The sequence below is a fragment of the Hippocampus bargibanti genome, linkage group LG19, assembly GCF_051943395.1.
Source record: "Hippocampus bargibanti isolate YZ-2025 linkage group LG19, ASM5194339v1, whole genome shotgun sequence".
In the NCBI taxonomy this organism is placed as follows: Eukaryota; Metazoa; Chordata; class Actinopteri; order Syngnathiformes; family Syngnathidae; genus Hippocampus; species Hippocampus bargibanti.
In genome coordinates, this window is record NC_142752.1 from 4,144,939 (window position 1) to 4,167,125 (window position 22,187).

General features: G+C 38.3%; 2 protein-coding genes across 9 annotated transcripts; one reads left to right on the top strand and one right to left on the bottom strand.

Annotated features, from left to right (window-relative positions):
* Positions 1–515: 515 nt before the first annotated feature.
* Positions 516–20,238, top strand: fbxo25 (F-box protein 25). 8 transcript variants are annotated; one of them, XM_089022205.1, is made up of 12 exons: positions 516–645; positions 997–1,182; positions 3,961–4,064; positions 4,163–4,212; positions 4,333–4,425; positions 4,494–4,587; positions 4,702–4,886; positions 5,117–5,299; positions 6,226–6,372; positions 7,402–7,428; positions 8,270–8,391; positions 18,444–18,549. In XM_089022205.1, the coding sequence occupies exons 2-11, from the start codon at positions 1,064–1,066 to the stop codon at positions 8,357–8,359; spliced, it is 1,092 nt and encodes a 363-aa protein (XP_088878331.1). In that variant the 5' UTR covers positions 516–645; positions 997–1,063; the 3' UTR covers positions 8,360–8,391; positions 18,444–18,549. The 8 variants fall into 8 exon arrangements, with proteins under 8 accessions (XP_088878331.1, XP_088878333.1, XP_088878332.1 ...); XM_089022207.1 differs by lacking the exons at positions 516–645; positions 18,444–18,549 and adding an exon at positions 20,098–20,238 and having other exon boundaries at positions 1,016–1,182; XM_089022206.1 differs by lacking the exons at positions 516–645; positions 18,444–18,549 and adding an exon at positions 14,932–15,058 and having other exon boundaries at positions 1,016–1,182.
* LOC148883643 (uncharacterized) lies at positions 9,121–17,847 on the bottom strand. The gene is made up of 4 exons (XM_089022215.1): positions 16,237–17,847; positions 13,652–13,705; positions 11,011–11,126; positions 9,121–10,497 (listed from the first exon to the last, which is right to left on the bottom strand). The coding sequence occupies exons 1-4, from the start codon at positions 16,321–16,323 to the stop codon at positions 10,152–10,154; spliced, it is 603 nt and encodes a 200-aa protein (XP_088878341.1). The 5' UTR covers positions 16,324–17,847; the 3' UTR covers positions 9,121–10,151.
* Positions 20,239–22,187: the final 1,949 nt, after the last annotated feature.

A 22,187-nucleotide genomic window follows, 5' to 3' on the forward strand; every position in this document is an offset into this window, starting at 1 on the left:
CCAAATGCATGGCTGCCCATTGAGCTCTCTGATTACTGTAATTGCATTCTTGCTAATATTACCACTTCTAGGAAATCATGCCATCTTTGTTATTGTTATTGTATTAGTAGTATATTTAAAATGATAATCCATCGGCAGTAGCGTGGTGGTACACTCGCATGATTCATATGACCGTGTGGATGTGGGTGTGAATGGTTGTTTGTCTCGACTTGTGACTGACTGGCGACCAGTTACGGGTGTCTGATTTCTGCCCGATTATGCTCCAGTAACGCCCCACGACCCTATTCAGGATAGACGGTGTTGAACATTGATGTGGAATTCTCCCTCTGCCCCACTGGCATAAACCAAAACAGTCCGACATGTGCAATGTCCTCTGTCACGTGTAGCTGAGAACCCCAAACAAAACCAAGAGGATTATAAGGAGGGGTTGACACGATTGACAGCTCTCCCCAGCCAATCGGCCGCGGCCCTCTGCTTGGCAACAGTGATAATTTCCCTTATTTAGACCAATCAGAGAAGAGAAGGGCGGCGCAACGCACGACCCCTTTCCTGTTGTTTACTTCCGTCAATACTTCCAAGCAGCTGAGCGAGAAGAACAGCCAAGGGGGAAAAAGACAGAGAAAGCAATTGTCATTCTTTGTCAAGGTTAGTTGAAGGCTTTATTTTGCTTGGTGTAATAGTGTTGCTGTCGGTGGTAGAATATTACCGATGAACCGATGATATCCGATCAAATCCACTGCTAGTCGCCAATTATTATACAGAAACGAACGACGTGCAACGTGTCAGATGAAGTCAGTTCCTCTTTGTCGATTTAAGGAAGGCAAATGTGTCGCTAACTTATGTGTTATTAAATAAAACTCACGCTCAAACAACCCAATGTCAGTGGTTGTCAGTGTAAACGGTCTTGTGTTGTCGAATGTGTGGTTTGACGACGTCATTCTATGTCGTTATCTCACGTGTGTTGTCATGGTAACATGAGATGATTGTCATTTTCAGGTTCTTGGAAACATTTGTCCCACTTGACGTCCATTGTTCAGTGTTCCAGCCCTTTTATCCAGCTAGGATGCCTTTCTTGGGCAAGGACTGGAGATCGCCAGGATGGAGATGGACCAAGACGGAACACGGCTGGAAGAGAATCATCTTCTATGGACATGACATGGACGACATCCACAGAGAAATTGAGTAAGAATGAATTGTATTGATACCATATTTGTAAACAGTACCCTTAAAGGACAACCGACGTCTCCGGACAAGTTGTGTCCATAATTTGTAAAATGGCTTCAAATGACTTCTACGGAGCATATTTCACAAAGATTCCACCGCATATAGCTATATTTTACGTTTTAAGACTCGCACTGAATATTCAGGAAGTCTTGTTTTTGAGTTGGTGACGAGTCCGTACGTGACGTCACTGAAGGAACGCCCCTGACCAAAAAAAAGACACATTGTAGCAGTCCTTCGATCACGTCAATGTATTTTGCTGTACTTGTTTGGTCTGAAAACCTCGTGTTGCACCAAAAAGCGGCCAGAAGAGGGCGACGAAGCTCCATGGAAGGAATTTATCAGCCTGTGGAAACAGGCTGATTAATTCTTCAGAGAAGTTTGGACGCCATTTTCTGCCTCTTTTTAGGTGATACATTTCCCCCCAATGTTGCCTCAAAATGGCACGGAATAAATTCTTTAATCGATTGCAAACATGTATGCTTTCCTCTTCAGAACTATTTGAATCATATTCATTACTGGATGTGTAACAAGAAAGCATATTCTCCGAATCTGAAGCCATTGTTTTGATTCTCCAGCGATGCAAGACGTCTTGGCGTGACGTCACGAACTAGGGGTGGGACTTTCAGAAAATGCCCAATTCGCAGCTTATTTTGGACACTTTAAGTCATTTTTATTGGTGTTTTGCGTTTGAATAAAAATACCGTACTGCGTTTTTTGGGTATTTTAGATGCTACAAAACATTTTTTTGATGTCAGTTAGGAAACAAAAAACTGATGTCGGTTGTACTTTAAAATCCAATGCTATTTATTCATGTGTATTGGAAAGGTGGGAGTTACGCACACACTCCAGCATTTTGCTACTTAGTGTGGCAAAACTCAAGTTAAGTCCAGTCCCCTCTTTATCCAGGTCAATCAGTGCATTCTATCATTACCAACGTCTCCCGAAAGCTCATCGGTCGATTGTGAACATGCTGTCGTTTGTTCTCCGCATTGACTAAGCGGGAATCTGAACGCTACCAGCCGGTGATGTCTCACCCGATCACGAGCGTTGCTAAGGGCATGGCTCTCGTTTGGCACTGCGCCAAGTGTGCGACCAGCTTGATTCAAGGTTTTCATGAGAGGTCTCATTCAACGGACCTGCAGACAATCAATGAGGCTGCTATCTGAGATGCCTGTGTAATTTTAAGTTTTAATACTAGATTTAATCTTAATATTAGAACAAAGGGAGCTATGTATTTTTCCCTAGAGAAAATAAGGTGAAAATTTGCTCCAAAGGGAAACTGTGGACATTATGACAATACAATACAATACAATACAATACAATACAATACAATACAATACAATACAGTACAATACAGTACAATACAGTACAATACAATACAATACATAATGATTTATATATCGCTTTAGCAACAGTTCAATAAAATGGTTAGTTGTATTTTGGCTCGATCAATAGATTTTTTTTTGGTGGCAGAGATCTCCCTGGGAATGTTGACGTCTCAATATCCTTCAATTCCTAACCAAAGCTGTAGCTTTTTTTTTTTTTTTTTTTTTTTTACCGCATGCGTTTACGCCCTGATCTTGGCTTAAAATTCTGGACTGTCCATAAAAATAAAGAAAACGAAGATGGAAAAAAAGAATCTGAGCCTGCTTTCTATGAATGCGCATAAAGCCGTCAGGCTGAGTCGGCTGTTCATGAATCACTTTTCGATAGGTAGGCTTTACGAATACAACATTCCACAGAGGTCAATGGGACTTCGGAGGAGTCACGGCCCGCAGGTGTGCCGACAACTGATAAAGGCTCATCACATATCTTAACTTTTCAACGCGGACAGCGCCAGTTGTTTGGAATTTGGCCAATTAGAAAGCTCCTTGTTCCTCTACATATCCAAGACCTTACAACGGCCAAGAAAGCATTTAGCATCTCAGTTGTGTTCCAATTTGCATTTCAGAATGTCCTTGGACAAAACAATTGGAAACAGGTTATGGGAATTTGTCAGCTGCTGATCAACCTTACTGCTGGGAAAGTCCGCTCATCAATTGACCTCAGTATAAATTTCCATACAAGGCATCCCGATTTGTGCAATAGGTAATTTTAGAAAGATGAGAAAATGATTATTTTGAGAACATTCTGGATGTAATATATAAAAAAAAAACAGAAAATAAAAATAGAGGGTCGTTTTTTTTTAAGGAAAAAAAATCGTTTTAAGGGAAATTATATTTCAGGCACAGAATATATATTTTTTAATTAGAATGAATATTTCAATAATATTTTTGTCACGTTATTTATTTATTTATTCATTCATTCATTCATGCGTGCGTGTGCATGCGCGTGCGCGTTTGTTTAGTTGTTAATTTGTTTATTTGTACACACCAAGGTAGCTGGTGTGAGAGAAGAGGATGCACAAAACCGGGTGAGATGGAGGACACTGATTCGCTGTGGCGACCCCTGAAGGGAAAAGCCGATAGGAAAAGATTTATTATTTAGTTTTGTGGGCGGGGAGTATAATTTCCTTTAAAAAAATTCCAAACCAAAAAAAGTATTTGGTGTTTTCAAAGAGTGGCAATTTCAGGAGAATTAAGTCCTAATTTTTTGGTCAAGTTGATTTGCGCACACAATAATCCTTTTCTTTTCCAAGTTCCGTGATGCACTTCTATTCTCTCTACTTGGAAACTGAAAGAAGAACTTTTGTTGAACCATAACCAACACCGTCATCCGTTTTTCTAATCCCAACAGATTCACCTGTGATGACAAAGACAATCTCTTTGTGGAAAACATTTGCGAACTTGCCCGCGTGAAAAGAAGAAAGGATTTCTACAACCAAAATACCAAATCTCAATGTGAGTTTTTTTTTTTATTGCAACAATTACATTCAAGTCCATTCATGTCAATTTACCACATCCAAATGTATGTATTTATTTATTTTGTGGGGTTGTAGTTGTTTTCAGGGATAAATGGATCTACGTGCAGAAAGGCAGCACAAAGGAGGTCAGTGCTGCAGCTCTTTGTCACCTGTCACATTCATTGTTATACTTAAAGTATTTTAAAATCTAAAATGTCCAATTTAACTTGAGTGTTTTTGTATAATATTATTTTTATTCCACACAGCGTCATGGATATTGCACACTGGGCGAAGCGTTGAACCGTCTTGACTTTTCCAGCGCCATCCATGACTTGAGGAGATTCAACTACGTGGCGAAAGTGAGCGAGCGGCCTTTTGGGTGTTGTTGTTTGGCATTGATCGGTCTTGACGTTGCATTTTACTTCAGCTTTTCCAGCTAATCGCCAGATCCCAGTTGACATCCTTAAGTGGGGCAGCCCAGAAAAACTATTTCAACATTTTAGAGAAGATTGTGCGGAAGGGTAAGCATGTACATTTTGCACAATGTTGTGTACATCCGCCATCTTGTGTAATCATCAAGTCTTTGAATCCATTCATATATTTTTTTTTCTCTCTTTGTGCCGTGTGACCGCTAGTGGTGGAGGACCACTACAATCCGCGACTGGTCAAGGAGCTCCTGCAAGATTTAAGCACGACGCTGCAAAGTCTGACTTTACACGTGGGCCGATGCGTGCTTGTGGGCAACGTCAATGTTTGGCTCTGTCGACTGGAGAATATCCTCAAGTGGCAGCAGCAGCTCAACGACCTGCAGATCCCCAAGGTACGGATCCGCTTGAGTAATTTATGGCTAAAAAAAAATGATGCAGAATTGGCTAAACATGCCACAAGATGGCAATCAAAGCACAAAGAAGCTCCTCAACTCCCTTCAACGTAGTTCCTTGCCAATAAAATAGTACTGAAGTATTTTAAACAGCCTTAAATATTATTTTATTTGTAGATAACCGGGGTAAGGCCTACCTATATTTCCATGTCATTGTTTTCTCTGTGCAGCAAATGTGCTCCGGCATGTCGTTCAGCGACCTGCCGCTATACATGCAAAACAAGATACTTTATAACCTCTCTGACGCCTGCGACATCATCAACTTGGGACAGGCCACCCCCACGTTGCACATCCTCAGCGAGAATCGGACACTTTGGAAACGGCTGTGCCATTTCCACTTCTCTGACAAACAGGTAAAGAGCAGTCACAGGTCCCGCTGATGAGCCACTGGAGGGCAGCATTGCTGCGTTGCATTCGCGTCTTAATAATAATAATAATAATAATAATAATACATGTCATTTATAAGCGCCTTTCAAAACTCTCAAGGTCACGTTACAGCCACAGCATAAGTTTTTCTGTGGGTGAGCAGCGGTAGCCACACGCGCCAGCGTTCACTCAACCTGGAAGTAAGTCAAATGGATAGAAAGCTCGCTAGCAAAGAGATAGCTAATAATAATAATAACAATATAAATAATAATAATAGTAATAATAATACAATATAAATAATAATAATAATACATTTTATTTACAAGCGCTCTTCAAAACTCTCAATGTCACTTCACAGTCACAGGACAAGTTAGATAGCTATATGTACAACTGTCAATCATCGGTGAGGAAGGAAAACTCCATTAATTCTTCCGATGTGTTGCATTGTACAGTTATACAGTAATAAAAATTGATAATACGAAATATACAGAGATAAAAATGACACTAAAAGTTATCAAATTTATAAATGAACTGTAAACAGTTTGGTATATAATCATATTCACTAGAAAACGTTGCTTAAAAACAACAGATTGACATCGTATACTGTAAACGTCACGTCGGCCATTTTGAATGGATTTCAACTTACGACCGTTTGACTTACGACCATACATTCAATTTATAAGCGCCTTTCAAAACTCCCTTTGACACTTTAAAGTCACAGGATAAGAACAAAAATATTTATCTGCAGGTAGTTTCCCACCTGTTCTTGAGCCGGGTCCCCCATTTTACATTATAACATTACGGAATACAGACCACGAAGCAAAATGGTGTGATAGGGAACCCCCTTTAACAGAATTCAATTTACTCTATGTTGCCACTACGTGTTTATGTGTGTCCCTGGGGATTCTTTTAGCACCTCTCCAGGAATTTGGTCCTCCCCAAGAGTGACAGTGTGGACTGGAAGCTGATGTACTTCACCCTGCAGAAGCGTTACCCAATGAAGGAGCAGTATGGCGACACGTTGCACTTCTGCAAGCACTGTAGCATCCTCTTCTGGAAGGTAGCGTCATAATTTGTTCGCTCGCTTTTAAGAAAAGAACAGGATTTGAGTTTCATTTTCATATTGAATGGGTCATGTTTAAAGGACCTCCCGACAAGTTGTGTCCATAATTTTGTAAACTCACTTCAAATGACTTCTACCGAGCGTACTTTACAAAGATTCCACCACATATAGCCTGATATAGCATGTAGCCGCGTATATGTAGTCTGAAAACTTCGTGTTGATGGCGAAATTAGAAGGAAAACACATAAATAACACGATGGTGAATTGTTGTGTGACACAAATTCCCAGCAGACAAATCAGCCCATTTTCAACGGAGCTTAGGCGCCATCTTCTGCATTTTCTGGGTGTTGCATTGCTGTCATTGACGGCTCGAATTGATATGGGAGGACTCCTTTAATCGATTGCAAACATTTATGCTTTCCTCTTCAGAACTATTTGAATCATATTCATAACTGGATGAGTAACAAGAAAGCATCTTCTCTGAATCTGAAGCCATTGTTTTGATTCTAGTCCTTGGCAAGACGTCTTGGCGTAACGTCACGAACAAGGGGGCGGGACGTCCACAATTCGCAGCTCAATTTCTTTCAGTTTTAGCACACTTTAAGTCATTTTTATTGGTGTTTTGTATTTCACTAAAAATATCAGCCTGCGTTTTTTTTTTTTTTTTTAGATGCTATAAAACGTTTTTCTGATGTCAGTTAGGAAACAAAAAAATAGTGTCGGTTGTCCTTTAAATGACATGAATGTGATGAGAGATTTCCCCACGTTATTCCCCTATAATACAGTAAAGTCTCGTTATATCGATATCGGATATATCGATAGTCCCGGTTATATCGATACTATTTCTATGCACGCACAGAGAAAATTACATGCAAACAGGGTCGGATATATCGATAGTCCCGGTTATATCGATATTTTTTCGGACTCCCTTGAATATCGATATAACGAGACTTTACTGTATTTCCCGTATGCCCTTTAACCTTTGCTCTCCTTTCCCCGTTTTCCCCTCCTCCTTGACCCCTTAAGGATCGCCACCTGGCCTTGTTGTTCAAGGTACCTTTCATCCCACCGTGCATTGTTTGTTTATTTTCCCCATCATTCTTCATCTCGAGCGTCATCATATCGACTTCTTTTGAACGTTTGTCATCATCCCTGAACCTCGAACCTCAAAATCATTAATCAAAAATGTACTTTGGCAGACTAGCATTTACAGGCTCCATCACGTTTTTTTGTGTCGAATTCTGACCATCATTTCACCTGCTGAATCAATGCATGAGTTCATTCAGTTATTGTCAAAATGTGTGGGTAAGGTCGCGACCTCAAGTGGTCCATAAAATAATGATTACTGCCATTGGACAATTCTGTTAAGCTGATTGTTTTTAAATACAGCTGAATATTCTTGTACTTGGTGTAAAATGACAACCATTTGGTGAGTTCATTCGTCATTGAGGCAAATGTTGTTTTATGGTCGCTAGCAAGGTCTTAAGCTATTTTGCTAGCGAGGCCGCTAGCCAAGTCGCTATAATAATAATAATAATGCATTTGATTTAGAAGCGCCTTTCAAAACTCTCAAGGTCACTTTACAGTCACAGGATGAAGTTTTTCTGTGGATGAGCAGCTCCAGCCACACGCGCCAGCGTTCGCTCAACCAGGAATAACTCAAATACATAGAAAGCTACCTAGATAGTTAGCAGGCTAGCTAGCTAGATAGCTAATAGATAGATAGCTAGCTAGATGGCACTTAGATAGCAAATAGATAGCTAGCCAGGTAGCCACAGGTCGCTAGCCATTTCGATAGCCAGGTCACTAGCCAGGTTAATAAATAAATACATGTTTTCCACCTTATGCTTTTAGTAGTAAAAATAATAATGACAATATGTGGTTGTTTTGTCAGGACTGCGGCCACCCGTGTACCGCCAACGACCCAGAACGCTGCCTTGTCCCCATCTCTCCGCAACATTTCATCGAACTTTTCCAGTTCTAGATGCTTCCTTTTCTTCCATAGTGTCCAAACCTGTAAGTGTATGACATCCTAACATTGTTTACCTTGCATACAAAGGGCTCCAAATTGGATGCATTTCAAAAATGAAATCTCCGTTGCGTACAACTGTTGTGACGGTGACAACAGGGAAAGATCCATAGTAAATAGTACGTTGCAGATTTTTGCACAAATATAGGAGGGTTACATACACACACACACACAAACACATACACACACTTTAAAATATTCATGTACAAAGTGTAAAGTGAGTTTTAGCATGTTATATACGATGAGAAGTATGTAGTGTCATTTTCAGAATGGTGGTTTTATAGAATTGGAATGGATCGATTGATCGATTATTACACCCAGCTCTCATATACCGCTTATGTAACAAATGGCTTTTTTTGTAATCGTGATGCTTTTTTCTTTTTCTTCCCCGCAATATATGAACGCATGCGTCCGTTTTCCGTTGTCCTTTAAAGTTATATACCGTTTCCATTAAGAGAGAAACATCAAATGGAAAATATCAAGTGTTATTTACGGGCATTGGAAAATTTTGAGATTATAATTCCAACATTTTGTAATACTCCTTCCTGTTCCGTGTTTTTTATGGTGCTATTAATTATTATGTGTTTGGGACAGGAAGTAGCTGAACCAAATTATTAAATATTTACATAAAAATAAAACAAACAGTGGCGTCATTTGTCTAAAATGAAGTTGTGGAAGTGATGGCTGCTCATATTTATTAACATGAATAAAAAGAAAATCACTTCATTCTGCTCTGTAAATGTAAAAAATTAACATTGGTGACAATCAAATAATAATTATAATCCATTTTATATATAAGCGCCATTCAAAACTGTCAAGGTCACTTTTCAGTCACATGATACGTTTTTCTATGGGTGAGCAGCGGCAGGCACACGCGCCAGCGTTCACTCAACCCAGAATAACTCAAAAGGATACAGAGCCAGCTAGGTAGCTAATAGATAGATAGCCAGCTAAGAAAGCAAGCTATCCAGCTAATAGATAGCCAGATAGCCAATAGATAGGTAGATAGCTAATAGATAGTGTTAGAACTAGTTTATATACACATCCTAAAACATCCAATGTTATTTCATTTCTACTTTCTTCATCTAACAGATAGCTAGCCAGCTAGATAGCTAATATGGTTCCTGACGAAAATCGCTAGCTAGCTAGCTAGCCATATAGCTAATAGATAGCTAGCCATTTGCTATTATGGTAGCAAAAAAGACTCCACCAATGCTTCAGGTAAAACTTTACAACATCGAATATACTTATTCGTCCCAGTTTTTTTTTCTTTTGCGACAAGAAAAAAAGATTAATCAGGCATTTTTGCACAAAATGTGAATCTGTTTTACACCCGACCTCAAGGTACTTGAAATTGCCGATTTTTTTACAGCAGTATAACCATAAATACTCAGAATGGGGTCATTGCATACAGAATATGTGAACAGAAACGACAACAAATAATCAACAAAAGACATTTGTATCGTGATGTTCAATCGGGGACAACAGCAAAGGAGAAGTTGTGGGTGTTAAACTTCCTGTAAAATTAAAAATAAAATCTCTTAAAATTTGACTACGGTCAGAAAAGTCAAGGCGCTCTAAAGCGGCCACACCAGCATGAAGCCCCTGTCCGCACGCCGGCTGTAAGAATAAAAACGTGACAAAAATAATCAAACTGCTCGGGTTTTGCTGGTAAAATGGGGTTATGTTCTTGGAGCTGGTACATAACATCACAAGAAGGGGGCGCTAAAGGGTTAAAAAAAGGACTTTATTTGAGTCCTTCCCAGGTGCTGTCTGACACCATCCCCTTGCTCATCCTGCCGATTCCAGCCAGCCTGACTTTGGCGCGGGACGTCCACGTGACGGCGCAGACGGGCGACAGGTTGGCGTAGCGGGATGAGGGTGAAGGCGAGCGTCCATTTGGGATGGCGGCCTTCTCCTGCGGGACAGTAATGTCATCTTTCCCGGTTTGGGATGTCTCCCAGCTGTCGGTCTTGTCCGTTTTTTTGACAGGGGAAATTTGTCTCATCGTCATAGTGACGCTTTCCCAGAAGCAAAGCGCTTTGTCGGGCTTCTCCTTTCTGTCTTTTTCGCATTTCACTTTCTTGTGACATCTAAAAAGTAACCAAAGGAAAATGTATGTTATTTAAATACATTAAGAAGCCTTTTATACCTTGGTGTGAAACCCCAACTTCAAAAATAAACATATCTTAAAGTCCTAATACAGGTAACATCCGACTTTGTTCCGTTCTGACCAAACGGTCGTAAGTCAAAATTGCCGTAAGTTGAAATCCATTCAAAATGTTGAACAGAGACTCGGAGGCTAAATGACTCGCAAACTCCCCCTTCCGGTGCCATCACACGGTCGATTGCTGTGCGAGTGAGAAGCTGGATGGCTGGCCAAAATTGTCAAACACGTTGCTGGCCTGCTAGCGCGTTGCAGTGCCAGGCGTAGAATTCCCTATTTTAAAATGGAGGTCGTGGTCGTAAGTACATGTGGTCGTAAGTCGGATGTTACCTGTATTAAGAAATTGTAGTAACTATAGAAAATACTGCAGTAGAATATGAAGCTTTTAAACCCGAATCAGGTTTTGTGATTGAGTTCAAATAAAACATTAGAATTTTACCCAGTTCGGTTCACGTCCTTCTCTCCGGTTAACAGGAAGTGTTTATCGTCTTTGGAGGACAACATCTTCCTGTCCTTTCTGTCTTTTTTGGATATCATCTTCTTCACCTTGGCCTCCTGACACAAAAAGACATTTAGTTTGCTTTCTATAGAATTTGCGAATTTTTCTAGAGAATTGCAAATGATTTCTGTAAGCATTATACTGTAGTATCTAGCTAGCTAGCTAGTTAGCTAATGTTGCACTATTGTCAATCCAAAATGAATACATATCATGCAAAATCCCCATTATAGTAGCTAGCTAGCTAGATAGCTACTATAATGGGGATTTTGCATGATATGCTAGGTAGCTAGCTAGCTACTATAATGGGGATTTTGCATGACATACGTCCATTTTGGACTGACAATTTTTTGGTCATAAATATGACACATGAAGTTCTTGCACTCCCTCAGACCTCTGTGGGCTCATAAGAGATAAGCGGGAAGATTCTGGAACAAACTTTACGGGCTCCAAGGACACGTTTGCTTTTCATTCTCCTCCTCCTCCACACATCTGTGCTTGCCCATTTCTCCTCTATGCTTGGCTCTTATCAAAACATTCCCACTACTCATAACACGGCTTTGACGAATGACCTTTTCGCTTATCCCGGTTCTCCCGTTACTACGCAACGAAGCAAACCGGTGGACGACGGTTGTCGTCTGCGACATTTGCGGAATGTGTCAGGAATGTTTTGATATGATAGCAGGAAGATTGGAGTTGAATACTTTGTCCTCCTGGTACTTTTGTTCCTCAATATAAACAGAATTGACTCCAGTTACTATTGCAATTGTGAAACGCGACAAGCAATTTCAACCTATTTCGGGCCATGTTTTTTACCCCTCATGCTTATTGTTCCCTTCCAAAGCTCTGCAGTCCCTTAAACAATGTTGCCTTTCCTTCCCTTCTCAAGCCCAAAGTACAAACAGCTCTTGAAATATGTCCTGTTCACAAAGTCACCCGTAATCCACCCCACTGGACATTTTTGTGGGACGGAGAGCTCAAAATAGTGTACTTGTACACAGTGTGTCTAAATATGTTATTTGAAGAAATTATTATACAATATTTGTGGATGTTGACAATTATTATCCTTGAATTAATCCTTTCATGATCCCTTGTAACCTGATAATTTGATAATCAATCTTTTTTTTTCTCTCCCAAAAGTGGTGTTTCAACCTTGGGTTGGGGTTTTAAAGTTGAATTTAAAATACGGGGTATGGTATTAAGCCTGGGTTAATGTGACAAATTGAAGTTTCAGGAGTGTATTTTATTTATTTATTTATTTATTCATTTATTTATTTATTTATTTATGGTTTATTTATTTGTTTATTTTGTATTTATTTTTTTGAGCCGCAGTGTGGTTTCATTTTCCATTTCATTTGTTTTATTTTATTTATTTATTTTGTTTATTTTATATATTTATTATTGTTTTTATTTATTTATGGTTTATTTATTTGTTTATTTTGTATTTATTTTTTTGAGCCGCAGTGTGGTTTCATTTTCCATTTCATTTGTTTTATTTTATTTATTTATTTTGTTTATTTTATATATTTATTATTGTTTTTATTTTTTGTTTACTTATTATTTATTTCTGCATTTATTTTTTGGGCCACAGTGTGGTTTCAGTTTCTCTTTTATTTTATTTCTTTTCTTTTTTTTTTTTTATTTTATTTTATTTTTTATTTTTTATTATTTTATTTTAATTTTTGGTTTATTTAGTTGTTTATTTTTTAGGCCACAGTGTGGTTTCAGTTTCCATTTTATTTATTTATTTAGGTTATTTATTTATTTTATTTATTTATTTGTTTATTTTTGTATTTATTTTTTGGGCCACGGTGTGGTTTCAGTTTCCGTTATGATTTTTGTAAAACCATATTGACGTTTAACCACCTCCTAATATGACGTACACAGCGATTAACAAAGTGAAGGACTACCCGTTTTTAACTCCAAAATAATGGCTCGTTTCAAACTTTATTTTAGATTACCTATGACAATTGGAACCTTTGGCTCTGATTTTAGCAAGCATCATTTAAATTTATAAGCTTTATTTACCTTTGCGGGCCAAATAAAATATGTGGCGGGCCCAGATTTGTCCCCTGGGCCTCGACTTGGACACCAGTGCATTTCTAAACGCTCGGGCTTTCCCCGTAAGTCTCGAGACACCAAGTTAGGGTTTTATGATTTGTTTTCAAATTCACCATGTAGCATTTCAAGCCAAGGTTTCTAAGTCAGCTTTTAAAAGCCGGACACACAGCGGTGTCAGTAAACAAGAAAAGTAAAGACAGATTAGGAGCGATAGACTTGTCCTGATGTTCCAGCCAACGCTGACTGACGTGTTTACTGATAAATACTGGCGCCTCCGCCGTGCTCTGCTTTATCTCAGCTTGTTCTCATCTGACATGAACGTCGTGAGTGCGTACCTCAAGTCACAGGTCCAATGCTAATATTGTGTTAGCGCCTCAACTCAAATTCGGTCAATTCCTTGCAAAACTCAATGCTAATCGGCTGGAAAAAGATGGATGTAATTTATCTTCATTTTTTGGTGACTCCACCAGTATGGTGGTGGAACATTTCGGTTTGAAAAGAGCTCGCCCGCAAGATTGTTTACCTTGGATACGCCTGTGACGGCTTCCTCCTCTTCCTCTCCTTGTATGTCTTTGTCCTGAAACACACAAGTGCCAGTTAGGACAAAAAAAGCAACTCGCAAAACAAGCATACACCAGAGTTTGTGTGTTTCCCGTTAGAAAAAGGGCATTCGGTTTAGAAATAAAACAAAACAACCTGCTACTACTTCCTCTATCATTTCAGTTGTTCTTATTGGTATTGTTATGTTTGAAACACTTTTATAGACCCAGAAGTAAAGTTTGATGATTTATTTAGCGATTTATTTACTTGCTTATCTATTTATTTATTTCGTTTAGTTATCTAATTTGCTAGTTAAGTAGTTAGCTAGTTTGCTCGCCAGTTATCAGTTAGTTAGTTAGTTAGTTAGTTTGCTCGCTAGTTATCAGTTAGTTAGTTAGTTAGTTAGTTAGTTAGTTAGTTAGTTAGTTAGTTAGTTAGTTAGTTAGTTAGTTAGTTAGTTAGTTGGCAGTGTGGTTGTTTGTTTGGGTAGTCCGTTCATTAGCCAGTTAGTTAGTTAGTTAGTTAGTTAGTTAGTTAGTTAGTTAGTTAGTTAGTTGGTCGTTTGTTTGTGAGTTTGGTTGGTTGGTTGGTGAGTCCGTCCGTTAGTTAGTTAGTTAGTTAGTTAGTCAGTTAGTTAGTTAGTTAGTTAGTTAGTTAGTTAGTTAGTTAGTCATTTGTGTGTTTGGTTGGTGAGTCCGTCCGTTAGCCAGTTAGTTAGTTAGTTAGTTAGTCGGTTTTTTTGTTTGTTTGTTTGGTTAGTTAGTTAGTTAGTTAGTTAGTTAGTTAGTTAGTTAGTTAGTTAGTTAGTTAGTTAGTTAGTTAGTTAGTCGGTCAGTTGTTTGTTTTTTCGTTTGTTTGTTTGGTTGGTTGGTTAGTTAGTTAGTTAGTTAGTTAGTTAGTCGGTTGTTTGTTTTTTTGTTTTTTTGTTTGGTTAGTTAGTTAGTTAGTTAGTTAGTTAGTTAGTTAGTTAGTTAGTTAGTTAGTTAGTTAGTCAGTCTGTTGTTTGTTTTTTCGTTTGTTTGTTTGTTTAGTTAGTTAGTTAGTTAGTTAGTTAGTTAGTTAGTTAGTTAGTTAGTTAGTTAGTTAGTTAGTTAGTTTTTAAAGTGCCTCATTGTCATGTTCACTCATTGGTATTGCCTCCCTTTGTGCCATGGTGATCTTAAAATCCCATATAATAATAAAAATAAATAAATAGTAATAATAATTATAATAATAAAACAAGGGCCTCTGCTGATCTTCCCGTTTATTCTTTTTTTTTTTAAGGATTTTCTGCAATAGCTTCAAAGCCAATGAGATCTCGAGGCCTGCAGGCGAGCAAATAAAAGCAAAACTCCAAAACCAAAGCAAAAGGATCATGTTGAACTCATAGGAACGCTTTCGGAAGGCCCCCCCTCCAAGGCTCTTGAATTGAAAGTGAACGGTGAGAAAGCTTTCTGGAACAGAGAGAGAAAGTGATCCTTGGGTGAACTCTCCAGGGGGGTGTACAGAAAAAGATGAGGAATTCTTAGGATGGCTCAACATCATGCCTGCTGAGCACTGAAAACTTTTTTTTGATAACTACCACAAAATCCATGTGAGTTTGTGTGGAGTAAATAATTATAATGTGCATCACATGCGCTAAAAAAGTCACCTTGCGGATGATTGGAAATACCCATCGGCATCGTTTCCCAACGTTATTTTCCAAATCATCATGATGATGTTGCTCAAGCATGACCTCTATGACCCACTTTTTGTGACTCCCACTCTGGGAAAAGCTCATATCTGTTCTTGTGACTTAGCTTAGGCCGCGTGGGATATGTTTTATTTGTTTTTTGAATCCCCATGGGCACCAAGGACGCATCAGAGCGCCAGTCCAAATTCTCGGGGAGTTCCGAGGGGTCACCCTGACCCCCTAGTGACACCTCAACTTAGACCAGCCACTTGCAAACTATTGCTGACGTAGCGCCTCTCACAGCCCTCACAAGCTGCGGTCACCTGATTCCACTTTGGTCCTGGTTACCTTTGACATTGATTGACTTTGATTAATTATTGGAAAAAAAAAAACGTCTTGATAAAAAAAAAAAAAGATAACACTGTGCTTCGTCCACAATTGTGTGACATCACTGTAACCCATTTTTATTTATTTTTTGTAATTTTTGTTTGTGTCTATGTTTGTGTTTGTAATTTTAATTTTAATTTTAATTTTAATTTTAATTTTAATTTTAATTTTAATTGCTTTTGCATTTGCTGTTTGGTTTTTGTATTTTTATGTTTTGGTTTTTAGCTTTACGTTTACATTTAGTTTTTGTATGTTTATGTATTTGTTTTTTGTATTTGTAGTTGTAGTTGTAATTTTTATTTTTATTTTTATTTTTATTTTTATTTTTATTTTTATTTTTATTTTTATTTTTAGTTTTATTTTTATTTTTATTTTTATTTATTACATCATTTATTCATTTAGTTATTCATTTATTTTATTTCTGTTTTTATTTTCTTGATTATATTTATTATATTATTTATCTATTCGTTTATTTATTTGGTTATTCTACTGTATACATTTCAGTAGAGTCAATACGATGAGTTAGTTACCTTATAGGAGTGATGGTAGTGCCAAGACATGTCTTCCTCCTCGGACGCGTAATCCACCAAAACTTTACTCTTGCTTCTCCGGAACATTCTTGAGATGACCCAAAACCCCCCTCAAAAAAAATGCTACCTTAAAACCTTTAAAAATGTAAAAACACTCCAAATTGTCCTTCTGTTGTTGCCCCAAGAGCGGTACATCCAGCTATTGTTCATTCATAAAACTCGAGTGTCGCTCATTTGCTGTGTGTGTGTGTGTGTGTGTGTGTGTGTGTGTGTGTGTGTGTGTGTGTGTGTGTGTGTGTGTGTGTGTGTGTGTGTGTGTGTGTGTGTGTGTGTGTGTGTGTGTGTGTTGGCTTGGTTGGTGCGTATTTACGTGACCACCTGGGCTGACTCCTCCTCCCTCTCACTTGCCCCATTTCACTCCTCCTGTAGCTGAGAGAGATACGTTGACGCATAACAATCGAGAGTTTACAATACAGGAGCTACTGTAAAGGCACTTTTTCTACTTCTTCCTTTCCTTTCCTCTTCCGTCCATCACTTTCCTGCTTTGAAATGTAAATTTGCGAGACTATTAAAGGACAACCGACACCATTTTTTTGTTTCCTAACTAACATCAGAAAAACGTTTGAAAGTATTTAAAATACCTAAAACTAAAACGCAACTAAAAATGCATGCTAATATTTTTAATCAGTCTCAAAACATAACATATAGCAATATGCGGTGGAATCTTTGTAAAATATGCTCAGTAGAAGTTACTTGATGTGATTTTACAAATTATGGACACAACTTGGCGTCGGTTGTCCTTTAAGGGCTAATCCAATCCAATTCAATGAAAAGGTTGAAATACTGAATCATTGACTGATTTACGATAACTGTGCTGAAAAGTCAACATTTTTTTCGTTGAATACGACCCAAACATATGACTCGTGAGAAACATTCCGTGAACCTTAAACCTGATCAATCTATTAATCCGTCTCCGTGTTGATGAGTGACCTCGTGAGCTCTCCACGGTCCAGTTAAGACCGCTCACCTGACTCTGAGGTCTTTGAGTTCCTGTTGCGCTTGCTTACGCGCGATTACTGTAAGTTGGTCAGGAATGCTGACGAAATGCAAAAAAAAAAATGGCTTCCTTTTAACTCATTCGCTGCCATTTTCAAATTTATTAGGGTTTTGATTTTTCTTGCTGGGGGTGTCGATAAAGCGCTGGTCAGACCTCTGGTAATTTTTTTTCTTTTGTTTTTCCCTTCCACTAGGATGCAGCATTTGCCTTTTATCAATGTTAGCGCTTTGTTACAGCTTAAAGGACAACCGACATCACTTTTTGTTTCCTAACTGACATCAGAAAAACGTTTTATAGCATCTATATCTATTTTTAGTCAAATGCAAAACACCAACAAAAATGACTTAAAGTGTCCAAAATCTGCAAAAAAAAATGAACCCGGAAGTGGCCAGTTTCAGAAGGTACCGCCCCCTTGTTCGTGGCGTCACCCCAAAACGTCTTGCCTTGCTGGAGAATCAAAACAATGGCTTCAGATTGGGAGAATATGCTTTCTTGTTCCTCATCCAGTTATGAATATGGTTCAAATAGTTCTGAAGAGGAAAGCATACATGTTTGCAATCGATTAAAGAATATATTTGGGCCATTTTGAGGCAAGGGGGGGGGGGTGTAGCACTAAAAAAGAGGCAGAAAATGGCGACGAAGCTCCATGTATTATCTGTAGTATCTGATTAATTCCTTACACGGAGCTTTGTCGCCCTCTTCTGCCTCTTTTTGGTGCAACATAAATTTTTTAGACCAAACAAGTACAGCAAAATGCACTGACGTAAAATATAGCTATATGGAATATTTCTAAAATACGCTCAGTAGAGGTCATTTGAAGACATTTTACAAATTATGGACACGACTTGTCCGGAGACGTCGGTTGTCCTTTAAAGCAGGTTGAATCCATCTTGGATTTTAAGCATGCCAAACCCAAGATGTTTTCAATTTAAAGCCACGTGTGTCCTCTTTGACTCAAAATGTGCGTCATAGTTCAAAATGGCAAACAAATGATATTTCTAGAAAATCACATCTGTCTTTAAGCCCTACAAGAAAACAAGTCATGGATTTAACCGAGCCGCCCTTAGCTTGGACTCCATTTTCAGTTCACTTTTCATCTCTGGCATCTTCGCTCCTTCTCAACTGTCTTGTTGCCTTTTTTTGTTGACAGTAACAAGAGCCTTCTCCCGAAGCAGCCACACAATGGACCCCTGTGCGTACACATGTATGTGAGACCCTCACCCCCTCCCCAAGAACCTGACAGTCAGGATCCACAGGTGTGCTGTTGGGAATAACAACAATGACTCTTTTTATGTGGCACATTTAAGTCAGGTCCCTACAACACACAAAACTAATTAATAATAATCATTATTAATTAATTAATTTAAGTAGTGACATTCTGTGGATTAGCTAACTAGCTATCTAGCTATCTTTTAGCTTGATAGCCATCTAAACGGTTAGCTATCTAGCTAGCTATCTGTTTTGGCTATCTTTTAGCTATCTTTCTGCCACCAGTCAGTCAGGAGACTCAACTCCCTCCCAGCCCTGCCCCCCCTGCCCGTTCCCACTGCCACACTCACCGAACTTTGAGTTAACGCTACACGCTGTACTATCATCCTGAACTCTATTTTTTTCTCGTTTTTTTTCTGCAAGACCTCACTTCAACCCTTTTTTTTGCATTACTACATTACGTCACTTTACATACGACACTACCTCACTTTACATACGTCACTACCTCACTTTACATTCAGAAATTACATGTATTGTCTGTTATCAATTGTATGTCTTTTTAGCCACATTATAAGTGCTTTGCATGCTGGGTCCGAGAGGACATTAATTTCATCTGTGCTTTATGTCATGCATATTAGCATATTTGACAATAAAGCTGACTTTGACTTTGACTGATCTACTTGCTAGCTAGCTAGCTTTCTATCTTTGTATTTAATAGTGACATTTAGTCACTAGTTAGCTAACTAACTATCTAGCTAGCTAGCTATTAGCTATAGAGCTATCTAAGTCGCTAGCTAGGTAGCTAGCTAGCTATCTGTTTTGGCTATCTATTAGCTATCTACTAGCTGGCTAGGTAGCTTTCTATCCATTAACTCCCGGTTTTGAGTGAACGCCGGCGCGTGTGGCTGCCGCTGCTCACCCACAGAAAAACAGATCCTGCGACTGTAAAGTGACCTTGAGGGTTTTGAAAGGCGCTGATAAATCAAATGTATTATTATTATTATTATTATTATTATTATTATTATTATTATTATTATTCACACTTATGCAACAACCTGCCGTCAAATCTCTGAGGGAGATTTGGGCCGTTTTCCCAAGCTGCTTAGATCCAGAACTGGGTCAGAACGCAGTGGTCAGCATTAGCTGCAAAACACCTGACACATTGCGGGCCCTTCTGAGTTGTTCTCGTATCCAAAGTATTTTTACATTTATCTCCATCGGAAAGTTGATCCATCTTTGTTAAAAAAATGTTAGTTTTTGCACGCATTTTTTTTTCATTGAATTGAATTTTAATTCAACTCAATATGGCGGCACGCAAGTGGCTGCCTTTTACAGCATAGCTCGTGTACTTTTTTCCTTTCAGAACTTTGTTGCTGTTAATTGCAATTTCTCCATTGTAAGATGAATAAAAACTGTTATTATTCTTAATGTGAGTCAAATATAAGTGGAAAAAAACATTATTTTATATGCAAACAAGCACTCTATATGCTTTAAACCAAAAATATGACGGATTTTCATGAACTACACGTGAAGCAAGACATTAACTTCCACAAACAATCCACAGTAAATAATAAAACATTTTGTTTTTGTTCCAGAACTTCAAGATTATACCACTTTGGATAAATCATATGAAAGTATGTGCACGGTGAGATTTGATTATTCCAGCTCAGAGGTGATTAGGTTCGCCTCCATTGACCATAAGAGAAATTAATCTCTAGTGACATCTACTGCTCACATTTGACCTTGATTTTTCATCAGGTCACAGAAGTACCATAAAAATAAAAGAAACAACCAAAAAATAAGCATTTGGGCGGCTTTTTTTTTATTTACTTACATTTTCTCGTTCAAATCATTACATTCATCTGAAAAATCTAGAAATCTTCCACTTGTATCTTATTTTGTTTTTTTCGTCGTCATTAGATGTGGTAACGTTCGACATTTTTTCTCATTCGTTTTCACACGTAGACAAAATGCCAACGCGTCACATATTTCTTTTGTTCCTTATCGGCCTTTCAACATAATAGATAAACACACAGTCAACTTACCACCATTCACGTCATAATATAACTATCACCAAAAACTACACGGACATTTTTTTGTCACAGCAATCGCATCACAGCCCCACTCTAGTCAAAATATGCACAATAACAAACATGCTTTGGATAATGTGCTAATATTTACGTTTACAAACAAGCGAAAATATCCCCCCCAAAAAAATCCGCGTTCATTTGTACCTTCCCAACAATGTAATATATGATGAATTAATATGTTAAAATTATTAGAACTGAATATGTTTGATAAATTGGACTTTTTTTTCATTAATTCCCAAATGCAATTTTGCATTTGGGCAAGTAAATTAATTGCCTAAACGAACCAGCAGGTGGAGCTGTGGGGAGGGGAGCACTTAAAATTGCTTTTTACTTTGAAATCTTCTAGACAATATTATGTTATTTCCCAACACATTCTTAGTTTTCGCCAGATGGTGTAATTTTATTTTGAAGGAATATTTCCTAAATTCTTCACCAATCTTTTTTTTTACTTGTCATAAAACGTATTATTATTCTTTTGGGGTACAACGTCTGTCTGAATCCTCAAGAGGACAATTTTCATTATCTAATTACTTTCACATGTCTTAATTTTAATTTTGCTATGTCACAGTAGGACTCTTCCATTTCAGGGTCAGTGACCTCTAACATCCCACGTAAGCTGCCCTTAAAAAAAGATGCTTGCTAAGAGGATCTCCCCGACCTCCTTCCCTGCTAATCTCATCTCAAAGTGTTCGTTTACACGCCTCGTCACGGATACATTCACACACCGGCACATTCTACAGAAAAACAAGACTCCCATTCCCACTCAAACTAGTAGCATTCGGCCTTCTACTAATTTCATCCAGCAAATCAAAGTGATATGTGCAACGTCATGTGCAGGTTTGTGCGCATAAACACGCACCGGTGCAAAGTAAGCAATTGGATAGGTTGATTTTTTTTTTTTGTCCATATTTTGGTTTTGCACAAATTCTGCTTATAACTACCAGAAACACAGTGACTACATTTTGCCCGTGAACGTTCTATACTTCTAAATAACTTCTAAAATAATTCTGACAATAATTTACAATGGTCAATTAGGTGGTCATTAGGGGCAAGCTAGTATCACAGTAGTTTTGTGCTTTTTTTACAATTCTAAAATGAAATGTGCTATTTATGCCAGGTTGAAATCGTTTGAACTCTCCAAAAAGCAGAGACAGTTTTGCTTTTGGGGCATACATCCGTGTGCCCCACTATTTCCACTAGAAGGCAGCCTTCTGCCATTGGTTGCTATGGGAATTTTTTTTCATGCAGCACTTTCAAAATCATTGTGCATAAATAAACCTAAAATCTGACTTTTTGGGTGGCCAATTTTTGTCATATTTTGTCATGAACGCAAACTTAACATTGATCTCTAACAATTTTTAAACTTTGGGTCTGCACACATATTCTGCCTAGCAACAAGTGACTGACTTATTTAAATGCTAATGTGCCCGCTAACTCGTTCCGTTTTATTTACAGGTAACAACCGACTTACGACCAAATTTCGTTCCGACCAAATGGTTGTAAGTTGAAATGGTCGTAAGTCAAAATTCATTCAAAATGTTGAATAAAGACTCGTCTGGAGGTCGTGGTCGTAAGTACGGGTGGTCGTAAGTCGG

What these genes read in the sequence shown, in the direction of transcription:
- fbxo25 (XM_089022205.1), top strand. Translation starts at nt 1,064, where the DNA reads ATGCCTTTCTTGGGCAAGGACTGGAGATCGCCAGGATGGAGATGGACC. An exon ending in GATTCAACTACGTGGCGAAA is followed by an intron (nt 4,426 to 4,493) that starts GTGAGCGAGCGG and finishes ATTTTACTTCAG; the next exon opens with CTTTTCCAGCTAATCGCCAG. An exon ending in TCCACTTCTCTGACAAACAG is followed by an intron (nt 5,300 to 6,225) that starts GTAAAGAGCAGT and finishes GGATTCTTTTAG; the next exon opens with CACCTCTCCAGGAATTTGGT.
- LOC148883643 (XM_089022215.1), bottom strand. Translation starts at nt 16,323, where the DNA reads ATGTTCCGGAGAAGCAAGAGTAAAGTTTTGGTGGATTACGCGTCCGAG. An exon ending in ACTACCATCACTCCTATAAG is followed by an intron (nt 13,706 to 16,236) that starts GTAACTAACTCA and finishes TGTGTGTTTCAG; the next exon opens with GACAAAGACATACAAGGAGA. An exon ending in AAGGACGTGAACCGAACTGG is followed by an intron (nt 10,498 to 11,010) that starts GTAAAATTCTAA and finishes GTTACTTTTTAG; the next exon opens with ATGTCACAAGAAAGTGAAAT.